At 34.9% G+C, this 16722-nt stretch overlaps 1 protein-coding gene across 1 annotated transcript in view; it reads left to right on the top strand.

Moving 5' to 3' along the window:
- The window catches only part of LOC123558382 (sushi, von Willebrand factor type A, EGF and pentraxin domain-containing protein 1-like), a 109537-nt gene that overhangs the window by 15521 nt on the left and 77294 nt on the right, over nucleotides 1-16722 (top strand). The window contains exons 7-13 of the mRNA XM_045350266.2: nucleotides 223-402; nucleotides 2044-2307; nucleotides 6267-6443; nucleotides 8095-8298; nucleotides 9869-10132; nucleotides 15624-15800; nucleotides 16249-16434. Coding sequence (XP_045206201.2) covers nucleotides 223-402; nucleotides 2044-2307; nucleotides 6267-6443; nucleotides 8095-8298; nucleotides 9869-10132; nucleotides 15624-15800; nucleotides 16249-16434 — 1452 coding nt within the window. The remainder of the gene's footprint in view (nucleotides 1-222; nucleotides 403-2043; nucleotides 2308-6266; nucleotides 6444-8094; nucleotides 8299-9868; nucleotides 10133-15623; nucleotides 15801-16248; nucleotides 16435-16722) is intronic.

The raw sequence follows: 16722 nt of genomic DNA, 5'->3' as shown, positions 1-16722 counted from the left end.
CAAATAAAGCAATAGATATCAGTAAAATTAAATTTGCCTTGCCGTGATAAAAATAGCAATCTTCAAAATCCAAAAATTATAGCACCTCATAAATTTGCGTTGAATGTACAAGTATTTATCTCGACTATCGATAGTTTACTGTCATAAAACCATGCTGTATTTGTACAAGTTTTTATTACGTTCTTCAGTTATATTAAAGTGATTGTAAAATGTATATTGCAGGCGTCATTTGCCCTCAGACGACCCCTAGCATACCACACGGATCTTACAGCTGCAGTCACTACACGTATGGTGCATCGTGTTATCCTGTTTGTGATCCAGGTTATTCTGTGTCTCTACTGTATCCTATAACATGCAAAAGTGATAGTCAATGGTCCATACCAATTACAGAAGTTTGTAAAGGTATGTTAAGGTATAGGTCCATGTTTCGGAGAAAAAAGTTCGAACGTCATTAAATCATAGAAAGAAAGCATTGTTTTATCTGAAAATTTAACAGCGTATAAAACATTTATATTATTCTACAAAACCATTGTCAATTTACTGATATATGTATTGAATTCCGGAAAGGGACTGCATGAAGGGGCCACACTTCTAGACAGTTCAGCAAGTTTAAAAACTCACCATTTTTTAAAAGCTGTTACACGTCTTCGTTTTGATGCATTTGCAACATCGTGCGAGTGTTTAAACTTTATATAACTAGGTAAAACATGTTTACATTTATTTATTTACAAATGACATTCTTATTTAAAGGGGTACAACTCATTCAGAATATTTTAAGTATCCAACTCTGTGGGACAGAACAGTAAAACATGTATTGGACAGATAAGTTGTGTGTCAAGATGCTGTTCATTCGTTCAAAACATCTGTTGTTTTGTGATATACTGCTAAACCTTAAAGTGACAATCAATGGTTTGTACTAATTGCAGCTGTTTGCAGGGGCATATCTAAGTGACAGTCAATGGTCTGTAACAGTTGCAGCTGTTCGCAAAAGTATGCGTAAGTGACAGTAAATGGTCTATAACAGTTGCAGCTGTTCGCAAGTATATGCTTAAGTATACACTTACGGACATCTGTAACTGTTACAGTCAATGGTCTGTACCAGTTGCAGCTGTTCGCAAGGGTATGTTTTCAAGTGACAGTCAGTGGTCTTTACCAACTGCAGCTGTTACAAGGGCATACTTAAGTGATAGTCAATTCTTTGTAACAGTTGCAATTGTTCACAAGTGTATGTTAAAGTATAGTCAATGGTCTGTACAAATTACAGCTGTTCGCATGGGTATGTTAAAATGACATTCAATGGTCTGTACAATTTGTAGCTGTTCTCAAGGGTATGTTAATATGACATTCAATTGTCTGTACCAATTACAGCTGTTCCCAACGGTACGTTAAAATGACATTCAATGGTCTGTACAATTTGCAGCTGTTCTCAAGGGTATGTTAATATGACAGACAATGGTCTGTACCAATTACAGCTGTTCGCACGAGTGTGCTTAAGTTACAGTCAGTTGTATGTACCAATTGCAGATGTTTAAAAGTCAATGATCTTGTACCAGGTGCAGCAGTTTTCAATTTTATGTTAAAGTAACGGTCAATGTTCTGTACTACATGCAGCATTTAATTAAAGTATGATAAAGTAATAGTCAATATTCTGTACCAGTTGCAGTAGCCCGATGAAATTAGTGAATGTTCTTTACTAAATGCAGCACTTCGCAAATACATGCTAAAGTTTATAAAGTCATTGCTCTGTATACTAATGGCTGCAGGTCGCAAATGTTCTACAGTAGCTTTGAGAATAAGCTTGATAAAGTTTTCATACTTTGAAACATGACATTGAAAGAAAGTGTATGACATAAGAATCATAACTTCGTCTTGAATAATTTGTATCATATTTTCATGTCCTTTTATATCAAAGATTGAAGGGAATTTCAATAGAGTTTAGCGGCTATTAGGCATATACCTTTACGAAAAGACATAAAGTGGAGAAGTGGAAGATGAAGTTTCGCCTAATAAAACTAAAATGTATTTGATTCCTTTGGACAACAGATTCAGAGCCTCCTGTTCTGTCCAGATGTCCTTCCGACATTGTAGTGACAGCCGACAAAGGTATGACATCTGCAGCGGTCACATGGGACTTGCCGCTAGCCTCCGATAATCAAGATAACACTAGTCCAAAAGTGGAGCAAACTGCTGGATCCATTTCTCCAGGTTCCCGTGTAGATAACGGCATTGTTCACACAGTGAAATATGTCGCCTACGATAACGCCGGAAACCCTTCGGAAGAATGTTCATTTAACGTGCAAGTTAAAGGTTTGTATATAGTTTGATATCATCTTTTTATAAAAAGCATATTGTATAAAAAGTGACATTTAGTGATTTTAAACAAAATCATGCACACTGGTTATTCGGGTACCTACTCGTGTGAGCGATACCGCCCTCGTGTGATTAATGTACATGTAGGTTGTTTAGGGTATATAAAAACAACGCCAAAGTATGACACAAATTTAAGAATGTTGAACATTAGAAAGACACATTTGCCGAGGCGGCAATGCATTAATTCGCACTGGTGAAAATATCAGTCTTCAATAAGATTGAAATTACTCTAAAATTTGAAGGATTGTAGCGAAATGCGTGTATTTTGACGTTTTGAGACGAATGTTTCTTTGTTGAAAGATGAGATAACTGAATTTGCCACTCTCCTTGGTAGAACTATACATACTCAACTACAACACGTTTGGATCACGTACCTGCAAGTTATATTTGTTGATAAAATTTCAATTATATGCATTATGTTGCTGCTTTTGATGGTACCTCTGACGATGGATGAAAATAAACAAAGATACCTACCCGTTTGCACATGGGTACCGTCCTCGTTATGTCAATGAACATTTATAAAACTCTCCGCAGCGATTGCTACCGCATACGGTACACTAAATAAACGCAATTGAAGGTAAATTGCTTTGAGGATCTGGAAATAAGAACTGGAAATGTGAAAAACGACCTTTAGTAGATCTGTTTGATTAGAGTTTTAACTGTAAAGTAGTAAAGAATGGGAGTGGACCGTGTTAGCAGTATTTCACCAATATCAAATCTTCCCTCACACCCACCCTCCATTCTAAGCATTATATCATCTTGCCTTCTTGATGTTCTTCTTTTTCTCCTTCAGTCTCATTAGTAAAACGACCAGACTTGTCGCATATCGAGCAAAAGTGCTTATGTTAAGACCTTCTTTTTCTTCCTGAAAGTGAAATTGGACCCTCTCTGGGCATGAATTTAGGCTCCGGCTCCGGCTCCATAAATCTGCCTTTTATCGTATCTTGTAATATTCGCCTCTGTTCATAGGCGCACCCTTCATTAAGGTAGTGCTAATTACGCGGCTTGCTTACAAGTGCATACAATATACACTACTGTTCAAGTGTCTTACAGGTGACTAACTGAAGAAACAGAAGCAGATATGGAAGTCTGGGTATCAGATTCAGTCTCTTTTTAGTGTAAGTTCACACTCCTCACAGCGGTTGTAAACGTTAAATGTACGTCAAGGGAGAAAATCTGTGAGATTCAAGGTTTTATTTCTAACTAGGCCAATACGGGCATCAGCATTATAATAACAAAAAATTCAAAAAAAAAAAAAATAAAATAAATAAATAAAACACTAATACATAAAATAAAACAGTAGTTTTACGGTCATAATAGATCTGATACAAATATTTTGTAAGCTAAAAAATAGAAGATGGTGTACATTTAGAATTAATCATTGTTTTAACTAGCCACCAAATAACTTCCAGTGACAAAAACCTATCCGTACCTAAAAATTTGAAGTAATTTTCTGTACAAAAAATGCTAACTTAAAAAGAAGAGTACTATAATTACTTTGAAATAAATGTTGAAATGACATCACATTTGACAGTTGAAAGTCATTTGGTATATATTTTACTCTGTCCAAATTAAAGTAGGGACATTCAAAAATAAGAATATTGCGGAAATACACTGGTGAAAGTACTGACTGATTCAACCAGAATTCAGCAAATCCAAATTGTTCTAAAGATTCTTTTACATATGAAATCCAAGAACAATAATTCATATTTTGCTGATGGAGATTATACATGAACCTGTCAAGTATACAGTTTATCTTTTCTTGTTTACCATTTAATACAGTGTACACCAGTAGTTCAATATTCTATTTCTAATTATGATATCTATTGGTAATACCCCACGCTCACCAAAAAGCATGACATAAGGTTTCGACATTTTAGCCTTCAGATTTTTTTTTTTTAAATTTAAGCTGAAAACTTTTAACAATGGTAACATCCCCATACCTCTGATCCATACAATAATATTGTTTGAACCACAGACTCAAATAAATGTAACTGTAAATCAATACATTTTTGTACTAAGCATTTTTTCAACAAATCATACATAGCCTTTCTAGCTTGGTCAACCAAATACATTTTAATTTTATTGAAGTTACCAGTATTGTCGCTTTCTTTCTTTTTTGTCTTTTCACTTCAAACCATTTTAGCTCTGCTTTCAACATTTGGATGATAAGCAAATTCCTCGAGGGTTGAATTGTTCGACAAACCTGCAAACCTACTGAACTTCTTGTCCTCTTTACCTGCCTTTATAGAACATTTTTTTAACACCTAGTTTTCATGAACGTTCTATCATAAGTAAAAGTAATGATGAAAATAAAGAGGGAGTTGAATAGTTTTCCTAGGAAAATGCCAGTCAGTTGTGGTCTGCTACCTTAAAATGACACTTACAGGCCTAACTAATATAAATGACCAGCGTGATGGCCGCCAGGCTTTTGAACAACACTAATTTTTCACTTGGCATGGTAACAGAGGTCTAAGTTTTAGCTAGTTTTTGTTTAAATGTCATTGTGAATGTATTTTTGAGATTTTGGTAAGGAAAATCAGGATGTATTTGAAGTGAAACTCAATTTTATTAGTACTTCCAAGTCACAACAATGTGCTTTTATATCAGTTTTATAATGATTTTTAAAATTGAGGTAAGGATTTGTTCTCTGAAATGAGTCTAGCTCTGTTTGGTAACTCTTTAAAAAATGTCAGTTTTATATCGAATATAATAAGGAAATCTATTTAAAGTATTGTAACCTATATGCTCCTGTCCGCACAATAAACCCCCTACTTTCGGTTTCGATCTGCAAAACTTGAATGTGGAATGAATAAACATATCTCATCTCTTTTCATGCATTATGTATTCTAGCAGTATAAGGTGTGATTAATGCACTTGTTCTACACGAAGTTTCGCACAAAAAATGGGGAAATAAGGATCTGTTTACTACTAACGTCTTTCGACTACTCAAACCAGGCAACTTAAATTTTGTAACCGAATTACTGGTTTTATTCCTCAAAACGAAGCTAAACATGTGTCGATCGCAATAAAATATTTGACAAAAATCATAAAATTTCTGAACAAATTTAATTTTGTTTTTGTTGCAAACATTTTGTACCCCATAACAACTTAAATACAAAACGTACGGAAGTCGCAATATTCAATTGAAAATACACATAAGAATGTGTCTATGTAGATGGATCTTGAAAGCGAATTTGAAGAAATTATGTGACAATTTTTTCTTCGGATAGGCTGTTTCCAGTAGCTGGAGGGTATAAAAGACCAAAATGTTATCTTTATCTTAGCTGGTCATTGCATATTATCGCTAAATTTTAGAAAAGGGGTCTACGTTAATGTAATGTTCATTTCAAGTACGAGGACGGTATCTGCTGGATTGACATATACAACGAGGATGGTACATCGTCAGAGGTATCTTATTTTCTACACACTGTCTTCGAAAAAATCAATATAATTTTGCTGTGCTTCAAGTTTTTGTGAAATGAAAGCAATGGCTAAAACACAGAATGACTGCTTTTCATTTTTCTAAAAAAAAATGCTAATTAAATCCGAAATAAATTAATCGTGAAAATATATACCATAGGGTTTAAATATCTTCATTTTCGCGACAAAAAAAAACGTTTTTTTTTACAGTTATTTAGATCATATGAGATAGATATTTGACATGGTTATAGTTAAGGTATGATCTTACACATTTTATACTAAAACTTTTCAAATCTTCAGTAAAATACGGAATAATTACCTGTTATATGTGTGAATGTCCTGTTCACCAAAATGTACATCAATCATACGAGGGCGTTATCGCTGACACGAGTAGGTACCCGAATAACCAGTTCAATACAGTTCGACATGATAAACATAACATAGTTTAACAAACTCTGAAATTTTCATTTCAGTGAGTAGATGTTTGTCAACTTCTGCACCACAAAACGGCCAGTACCAGTGTGACAAAGGTTTTATATATGGTAGTCAATGCTCATTTTCATGTAACCAAGGACACCTGTTACAGGGATTTTCAGTATTATCATGCAGGCAGGACGGCACATGGGACCTAACACCACCGATTTGCGAAGGTACCGACAATTTCTATTGTTAATCATAATGAAATGTCATCTTTGTTGATCTAAAGTAAACTCATTTTCGCCTCTGGTTTATCATCAGTGCAGTAACTTAGCCACCATCTCAACTTTTATTTTATGCCCATCACTAAGTATTTCATAATAATTGTTTTTCTCCTGTTTCAAATAGCCTGAAAGGTGTATGATATGGTTATCATAAAAAGAAATAGTTTCGACCACGAATTATTTTAGCTTTCTTTTCCTGCATTATTTGAACTGTCGTACGTTGTAAATGCCTTCACAATCAGTATAAATGCTTTGTCGTTCTGGAAAGGGTCTGCAATATAGTGCGTCAACTTCTGGTTTTGTATTTAAATTCCGCCTACTTGATATGACGTAGTGGCCAATTGACATGATTCACATACATTTACTTATAACATTTTATAGCAAATAATAAAAGTTTACTTTAATTTTGCGCATTTCATGGTATAACTACGTCGTTGATACAAAGATGCCTTATCCTGGAAGCTTCAAGTCGGACCTGTAAGATTGCGTGGTGCATTGATTTAATACAAATATAGTGTCAACAACTTTATCATTGCTGCTCTCTATATACACTAGCGGTAAAAAGAAACTGTGTATGGGTATAATATGCTATTACTTAGGAGGTATATAAGAAATCGCAAAAAAAATCAACAAGGTTTTAGTACTGTTACTGGTACTGTTTAGTTTCTCAGCATGAACATTTCGGCCTGGGTGGTTCCAATACTCCCGCTTTCATAGCTTTGGGTAGTGTTTAATCACCCCTTGGATATGGTGCCTGCTTTTTGATTTTGTCTTTTGGCAGTTCCTGTGATATGCAGGCTCCTTAACCTCAGATCCCCTTTCTTAATTCTAGTTTGTTTAGTTCTGCTCATTGTTTTCTCGTTTAGGGCAAACCCATTATTTTAACTGGGGACCATACCCCGCTTTTCATGGAATTACACATTAGTGTGACATTGAAGGTTCCATGTGCACCGCAGTATGAACACATCTGCGGATGTCTCTATATTGTTTTTCGTACTTTTAGCATGTGTAAATATTGATTTCTGCCCAACCCGGGGCTAGAGGGCGTGGACGGTAGCATGTATTTCCACTACCGTCCATGGACAGGTTCAATCAAACCGAACCTGAAACATTTTCGTTTTTGTTGTGTTGAGCGGCCTGTGGAGTTTCCACTTTTTCTATTTTATCTGACCTTTATTTAACACCAGCTCAGTTGATATGGTAATTGCATCAGCAAATGACCGAGAGGGATATACAGCTTACCTGTGCATGTGGTCAGTAGATGACTCGTATTGTCTTAAGGATCAGTAGAAGAAGATTACAATAACATTAACACTGAAACTACTTTATGATAAATAACTTAGAATATTTAAGCTTAAACTACATGGAATCATTGTTTTTGATCAGCAGGTGACCCTCTTGTTTCAATAGTCAGTAGATAAAATGCCATGGATAAATACACATTTAAACTGAAAAAGGTTCCGCTCATCAGAGTACTTTGGAGCACTGTTGTCATTCTTATATGATTATCATATGACAAGTAGTAGACAACCCATTTGATTTTAGGGGTAGGGGACATGGGTTCGTAGAGAAAGTCACAGCTATTGTTTTTTTTTTTCAGTTCTAAAATGTTTGCAGCCAGATCACTACGGAATAATGATTCAAAATGGTTATTTCGATTGCCCCCCGCTGATTCCGTATTTGTCAGTTTGTCACCCAGTGTGTAACAGTGGATTTGAAATAAAACAGTACTCGGCGGCGTTGTGCACGGCTGACGCAGATAACAACGCTACTTTTGTTGTAAGCGTCCAACCTGAGTGTTTAGGTAAATATAGAACTTATTGTTTAGAAAAGTGTTTTCAAAAAGCCTACAGCCTCAGTATTTAGATGGTGTTTAGCCTAAATATGTACAGACGGGCTAGCAGATGTTGGTGTGGCTTCAGTGTTATGGAAAGCGTACAGCCTTAATGGTTAGGTAAGCTCTTGTCTGAGCTTTTGGATAAACGTTCAGCCTTAAAATTAAGAAAAGATTCCATCCAAAATGTTTAGGTAAGCGTTATACCAAGCTTCAAGCTTAAGTGATTAGGAAAGCATTCAGCTTCACTTAGTATTTAGGTGGGCGCCAGTCCCCAATACTTATGTAAGCCTTATATCTGATTTTATATGTAAGGCTCCAGTTTCACACAGTTTTTATATAAGCGTCCATCCCGAATGCTTATGTAAGCTTAATATCCGATTGTGTAGGTAAGCGTCTTGCCTGTCTGAGTGTTTAGATAAGCGTCCATCCAAACCGTTTATGAAAGCTTTATTTCAGATTGTTAAGGTAAGCATCTAGCTTCACTGAGTGTTATCGTAAGCGTGCATCCCTCATGTTCAGGTGAGCGATATATCGATAGTTTAGGTAAGCGTATAGCTTAACTGAGTATTAAGATAAGCGCCCATCCAACACATTTATGTATTCGTTATGTCTGGTTATTTATGTAATCGTTCAGCTTGACTTAGCAGTTAGATAAGCGTCCAGCCCAAATGTGTAATTAAACGGTGTGTCAGATTGGTTAGGTATGCGTTCAGATTGATTGCATATTAAGATAAACGTCCAGCCGCAAACGTTTAGGTAAGCGTTATGTCATATTGTTTAATATTGTTTAGGTAATCGCCCAGTGTTTGGGTAAATGTCCAGCACAAATTTATTGTTAAACGGTATCTCAGAATGTGAAGGAATTAAACAAGGAAAATACACAGTTGACTATGTTACAAAGTCACATACAGACTACACAGATATCAACGATTAGTAATTGTAAACAGCCTTTTCAGCAAAAGTCAATATCATTAAAATATTTCTTATCAAAGGTAAGTTGTTTAGGTAAGCGTTGTCAGATTGTTTAGGTAAGCCTTCAGCATAACTGAATGCCAAAATTAACGTCCAGCCCAAATGTTTAGGTAAGCGCCCAGTTTGAGTGTTTGGATAAGCGTCCATCCAAACATTGTAGGTAAGTGTCATGTCATATTGTTTAGGTAAGCGTCCAGCTTGACAGAATGTTTAGATAAGCGCTATTCGTGTTAGCAAAAATCAAAATCATTGAAATATTTCTTATTAAAGGTATGTTTACCACAATGTATATGGAAATTGATATATATATTCTATGCCCAGTCTTTCAAGAATAAGTGACAATTGGCAACAGTTATCCTTGAAGATTTATAAAACAAATAATTACTGAGCGTGCGGGCGTGCGTGGTTGTGTGTTCGAGTGAAAAATGCGCACGATTGTAATTTTTCTACTTCACCTACTATTTCTAGCATCAAATTACGTGTATGAAAATAGACACAGTATAAAAAAATTGTCAGATGTCACTTTAAATACATTGTATCTTAATATTTGTTCTTCTCTTTTCAGACAGCGAACCACCTATATTTGTTGACTGTGGGGGAATAAAAGTTCTAAAGTTTTCGGCAGAGAAAGGAAAGACCACTGCAATTGTCCATTACGATAACCCGAAAGCTGTAGATAACTATGATTCTACACCTGTTGTCAGAAAAATTTCAGGACCAAATAGTGGACATACTGTAGATGCAAAAGATATAGAATATGTTGAATTCCAAGCCACGGATGATGCAGGAAATCCCTCTGCCCGTTGTACATACGTACTTAAAGTTGATGGTAATTTACAAATTTATGTAAACCTGGTTTTTATTTTATGAAATAATCTAGTGCAAGAAATCCTTGAGAATTGTGCACCTTCTGAAAAAAGCATAAAATTTGTCATGGTAGTAGATAAATATAATATACTTCAGTTAAGCCTGGGAAGCGGTTCATTCAAATCAAAGATGGCCGCCAAACTCAAAGATGGCCGCCATAATTTACAGTTTTATAGGAATAATGCATATCATGCGCAACAGTTTTAGCATTGGAATAGTGATAGAATATAACACTACGCCTCGAATAAGTCTGTGCTCTGTATTGCAAAATCAATATCTCTAAAAATCATAGACGGTAATAATAGCTTACAGCACACCAAAGTGATTTAAGTTGGAACAGTAACAGATAAAATATATACCTTACAAAATTTAAACAGCCATATTGAGACAAAATCCATTATGGCTACCATATTCCGAAATGGTCAGCACTAATAGTCTGTAAAGACTTAATGTTCAACGTACCTGTGATAACGTTTTCAATCTAACTGTTACAATAATAGTCTCAAATTTCTATATGAATTAGAATTTCATTGTGCTTAGAAAAATATTAGTCGAACTCGGATTAACTATAAAATGTTCACACACGAACATTTTATATGTGTTCTGTAATAATGTGATGGTTTCAGTCCAGTTTATCCAATACCTTATAACCATTGCAAACAATCAACAGATCCAAAAAGAAACATGTAAGTATCGCAATTACCCATGAATTTGAACAAGACCTTTTTTAACATTTTCTTGAAGAAAATGTAGGAGCTATGACTACTTTGTTAAATAAACGTTTGTCTAATGGAGCCAGTTTAACGGCTTGCCAGCTCCTGATATGGCAATAACATTTTGACACATTAGTAAGTCTGTAGTGGAATTAATCTTTAAATCCCCTGCATTTCTTTATTATGTTTACCAGTCTGGTTCAGTAATTTCTTGACATGCCGCCTTAAAGATGAGTTAAACATACGTACAAAACCAATGAAAGTACCATGGCTTCCTTGACGTTTCCTGGTACTAAAAATAGAAAAAAAATACAGTACATGTTGACAAGCATAAATATTGTCAGTTCTATCAAAAAACGACTCTGGCTGAATATTAACAAATCTTACTTTAGGACTTTATTCTCAGAAATTTACTGTTGCCATTGGTTAATTTTGTAAATCTTTGTCATGTTGATTTTGAACTTTAAGTATGAGTTTGTCCTACTAGCGAAATACCTGTTTAGATGTAAACAATTTACCACTTACATTACCAAAGAAACTATTAATGCAAGTATAGCAAGGGAAATATCTTTCTACCTTGATAGAACCATATATTTGAACTATATGTTAAATAATACTCTTATTCAATATTCCTTTTTTTAGATCAGAAATGTAAAAGTTTCATTCTTAAATAACTTTTCATGGATGTTTTATTTTCTGATACCCTAAGTAATCAGCTAGTACACTAAACAAGATACCTTAGTGGCCAAGTGGTGAAGGTTGTTGGTATCAAATAACTTGACCATAGTTCTCTTTGGGTTTAAGCCCTTCTAAGGTCGTCATGCGAACTCTCCAGCTTTCGGAAGGTCATTGGTTCTACCAAATGTCCCCTTATGCCAAAAATAATGCACAGTTAGATATCTTAAGAAAGTTTCCATATGTCCTGAGCTGTATCGATATGACGAAAATTGTAAATAGACATGTGTAACATAAGATTGACTTCAAGAACTGGAGCATGAAGTTTTGTTTTGTTAAATCACACCAAAACAACTTTTGCAATATGACAGTTTTCCAGCTTTGAATGGTGTCCCTCCTGGCATTATTATAAGCATTGACATGTGCTTTGGTTGAACCAGTAATCGATTTAAGCCAGCTTAATTGGCAGCTATTATTTTAAAATTACTTTCCTGTATTTCCTTTTCATTTCATTTAGTTCAAAATTTTGGAATAAATAATTGTGTAAAACACTTGTGACTTCAGTTGATTTATTTACTTCAACAATGGTACAAGAATGGACATTGTGAATGTCCATTCTAAAATATATTGATATATCTTTCGAATTTTGTTACTTTTGATTACACAAAGAAGGTAAATACTGATAACATAAACTATTTATGTCACCTTATTTCATATCTCAAATGTAATCACTTCTCAGACAATTGAATAATTTCCATAATGTATAATGCCAAAATAAGAAACAATTATGTAGTTTTTAACTCCCTTTATTTTGTGCTTATTTCTTCATAAATATATTTTATTGGTATGTATTACCTTATAAGACAGACAGTATAGTTACGTTAGACATATTTTGTTTAACAAAATGTATTTTGTTCATGTCATGTCAGTGATACGAAGAAGTAGTAAATTACACTTAATTTTAAACGAACTAGATATTTTTCTTCATTTACGCACAAATGATCTCCATCTTGAGGACAAAACATAGAATGTTATGTTCCATTTGAGTGTGTTTAACATATTTTAAGGTTAATGTAAAATGCAAAATGGTTACAGCATATTTTAGAGAAATTAATTGATAAGAAAACGGAAATAATGTAATTTTAGGTCACCATTTTGAAAAAAAGCTGAAAATCATGATAAAATATGTTACCGATGGCTTTAAAGAAACTTTGTGAACTATATCAAATAAAAATCACAAACTCATATTCTGGATTATGTCAAACTACTGACATATTTCGTGACTTTTCAACAGGGAACTTTGCGATTCTGCCAAATTAAATGCAAAAATTGAAATTAACAATTCTGAATATATCCGGGTTGTGTAATTTGCCATATGAAAAACTATGTCAGATATACCAATCAACACTTGAGACTTGAGAATCAGTCTACTAGTGCCACATCGACTGAAACATCAATAATAAATGATAGGGCTGCAATTCTGATTTGAGAACGCGTCCCACTTATGCGTCTATGAAGTATTCAACATGGGTACAATGTTAAGGTTTTTCCCAGTGTTCTTAAACAGGTGTAGCATCGTACTGGACATCTACCTGTAGGCTATTCTCAAAACAAGTTGCAGACCTATTAGTCGTTTTGGCGCGTTCACTTGTCGTCTTGGCGTGTTGGCGCGTTGGCGCGTTGGCGGGGGTGCCAAGACGCCAACAAGCCAAGACGACAAATGAATGCGCCAAAACGGTGGGGGCGCCAAGACGCCAAGACGCCAAGACGACAAGTGAACGCGCCAAAACGACAAATATGGATTTTATCGTCTTGGCGCGTATAATTGTCGTCCTGGCGTGTTGGCGTCTTGGCGCCCTGCAAAGGCGCTAAGACGCCAGAACGCCAGGACGACAACTTCCCAATTTAGCGTGTTGGCGCCCCCGCCAGAACGACAAATGCCTTGTTTGTCGTCTTGGCGCGTATAATTGTCGTCCTGGTGTTCTGGTGCCCTGCAAACGCGCCAACACGCCAGAACGAGATGGCAGAAATCAGCCACCATAGATAATGAATATGTTTTAAAATTAGAAGGTAGAATATTTCAACTATGTTCAAATGAAAACAGCGTGTTTTGTTTGTTATGACCAATATTATCGACGAAATTTCCAACCACGCAAGGTATACAAGGTTTTATAGAAAAGGTATCATTGAACCTTGAAGCTACGTAACATTTGTAGATATAATTGTCATATCCATAAAAACTGATTTATTTGATATTCAAACTTTTGCAGAGTCTTCTGTAGCTTAACTATCGCGAATCTAACTCCATTATAGATCTAGTTTTTAATTTTATTTTTGGTGGGGTTTACAGTATACTGTAGGCCAACATGTGAATTTATCTACTAGATCTAGATCTATTTATTTGAAGTCGTTAAAACACTATTTCAGTTATTAAAATACTGGCAGTTGATAGGCCTTGTCTTCGTTCATGGAAAGAACCAGTTATAGACTTATATAAGTCAAAGTAATTCGATGTTTAGTTTGTTTTATATTTGTGACAGCCACTCCAAAAGGACCAAAATAATTGAGGATAAGTAACAGCACAACTGCATGTAAAGTTACTGGTTTTATTGCTTGCACTTTATGTGTAACGTTAATTTATCGCATACTCACAACAAAATCAGTATTTAAACCCAAATCTAGCGATGACAATTTCTTTCGAGTGGAGAAAATAACTCGTAACTGTTTCCTAGGATCGCGTCAAATTAGTTAGACTAAGACGCGACTTTTTTCAACTAAAGAGGCATGGTCGGTTCCGAGATTCGAACTCATGCCCTTCAGTCAATGATGAGCGAATCCAGCTACTCGAGTCTGGCACGTTTGGTAATTATAGTGAAAACTTCTCACGAGATATATTATTTAAAAAGAAAGTCTGCAGCAAAAGAAACTAAAATTTAGGTTGAAAAAGGCCTGTAATGTGTAAGAGGAGGATGTTCTTTTTTCACATCCACACTACCTAAATGTAGTGTACATTGTGGCAGGATTAATTAAAATTCTAAATGATGACTAGATCTGGTGCATCTGTTACAATCCGGTTAAACATCCCTTCCAGCAGTATCTATGAGGATTTAAATAATCATTTCTCAGTGATACAACCTAAGTAAACAAGTTCATTCAGTATTTTTACTCGTATCGGAAAGGCGGAGTTACCTGTATAGACGAGATCCAAAAATAGCTTCAGCATCGCTGCTTGTGTGATTAAAGGTACAAGTCTCTCGATTTAAGAAAAGGCGAAAGGGCAATTTGATCTGCAAACAGTAGTAAAATGCTACGATCTTGAATTTTGGCAGCTAAACCTGCTTCCAAGCTTTATACGAAGCATAATGTATCCATCTATAATATTGCCAAATTTCATACTTTTCATAGGAAGTGCACAATTGTTTCAAAAACTTCTCGCACTAATAACAGATCATGCTTCAATAGTAACGAACGGTTTCATTTTATTTGTTGACAAGCTCACATATGCATACAACCTTATACTTGCACTTTGTTGTAATTCTAGCATATTTAAATTGTTTTCGATTATGTGAGCACTATCTAAGTTGTTGTTCGCGCTGTTTCTGAAATATAGAAAGGGACATACATGCAAAACTAAATTCTTCACTTATTGTCAGAATTATAATGATTAATAAAGTTAATGAAACTATAATATGCCACGGAGATAATGCTTAGAACCCATTATGATGTGATCTAAGGCATGGACATTATTAGACGTTGTTTGTGTGTGTTAAAAAGGTCATGTTTTCCTCTGTTTACATTTTGTTTGTTGCCCTTTGTTTGTTTGTCTCTGCAAATATAATAGGATAGAAGTCATATAACATTCATATTGCCCTAGATCTATTACTATTTATAAATTAATATTTACGCCAATTTTATCATAATAAAGCTGACGTGGAGTAAATTAAAGAACAAAAAAAAAAAAAAAAAAAACAACACACACACACTTTCTCTGAAGATTTAAGAATCATATTCTGACGCTGACCTGTTTGGTCTTATGATATTGTCTCAATATATCATTGTTTTAAGTATTAGAATGCAATGCCTACGTTCCACCATCTGACGGGGAAGTTACGTGTACAGCAGACTATATATATGGCAGTGTATGCAACTTGGGTTGTTTAGAAGGGTATGAGAACCTTGGACCTTTATCTGCTGAATGTCTAGGAAATGGTTCGTGGACTGTCACTAACTTTGAATGTACAAGTAAGAGAATGTTGTTGTTTTCGTTGTGTTGATGACAGTATGAGCTGAAGTGCTTTCAGTAACTTAGATTATTTAGCGTTTTTCCTTTTTGATGACGATTGAAAGACCAGAAATGGCAAAGTTTAGGTAGAACCACCGACCTGCCACAGGCTAGTTGGATTAATTTTCTAATGTGAAAACGATCCCAAGCGAGGTTAAAATCAACATCATTCACGGGTATTTCGTCAAATAATCTGCCGGAGAGTCCTGTTTTTTTATATATTTTCTTTAATTTATCACGTACATCTACCACATATTAAAGGTCATTTCGGATATAAAAACATGAATAAATGCTTCAAAGAATCTTAAACGGTATCATAAATAACAAAAATGTTAGCGTTGCTTTGATGATGCATTCAAATTAAAATTAAAAATTGTATTTTCAGTATGAAATCTTTTACCGTTTCAGAGATAATTTGTCCGTCCTCACCGGTTGCTCCAGAAAATGGAAGATACATATGTCCTTCGATAACGTACCCTTATAACACCATCTGTTACGCAGACTGTGACGAAGGATTTTCTCTGTCAGAATGGTCATACGCACGATGTAAAGCAGACAAATCCTGGGAAACATCTTCAATTCCTGTTTGCATAGGTATAACATTCACAAACTATATATTCAAAATATCAAATATTGTAAACACATCAACCAATAACAATGGCGGCAATCGACAGATTTAGAAAAGTATTAACGAGATTTATGTTTTGTCAAGAGGTAAGGTAAATTTCCAGGAAGCACAGAGCAAAGCGCTATAGCCATTTACCGCAAAGTAGGTCCTCATCAAAGAGAAACTGTAACGAACATAAATGGACGATTTTTTTTTCAAAATTCAACAAAACGTACATTTTAGTTATATACAAAATAGAAAAATGGGTAAGGGGT

The sequence above is a fragment of the Mercenaria mercenaria genome, chromosome 15 (assembly GCF_021730395.1).
Source record: "Mercenaria mercenaria strain notata chromosome 15, MADL_Memer_1, whole genome shotgun sequence".
NCBI classification, from domain to species: Eukaryota; Metazoa; Mollusca; class Bivalvia; order Venerida; family Veneridae; genus Mercenaria; species Mercenaria mercenaria.
Note: the sequence above shows the minus strand (reverse complement) of the source record. Positions and strands in the feature narration are given on the sequence as shown.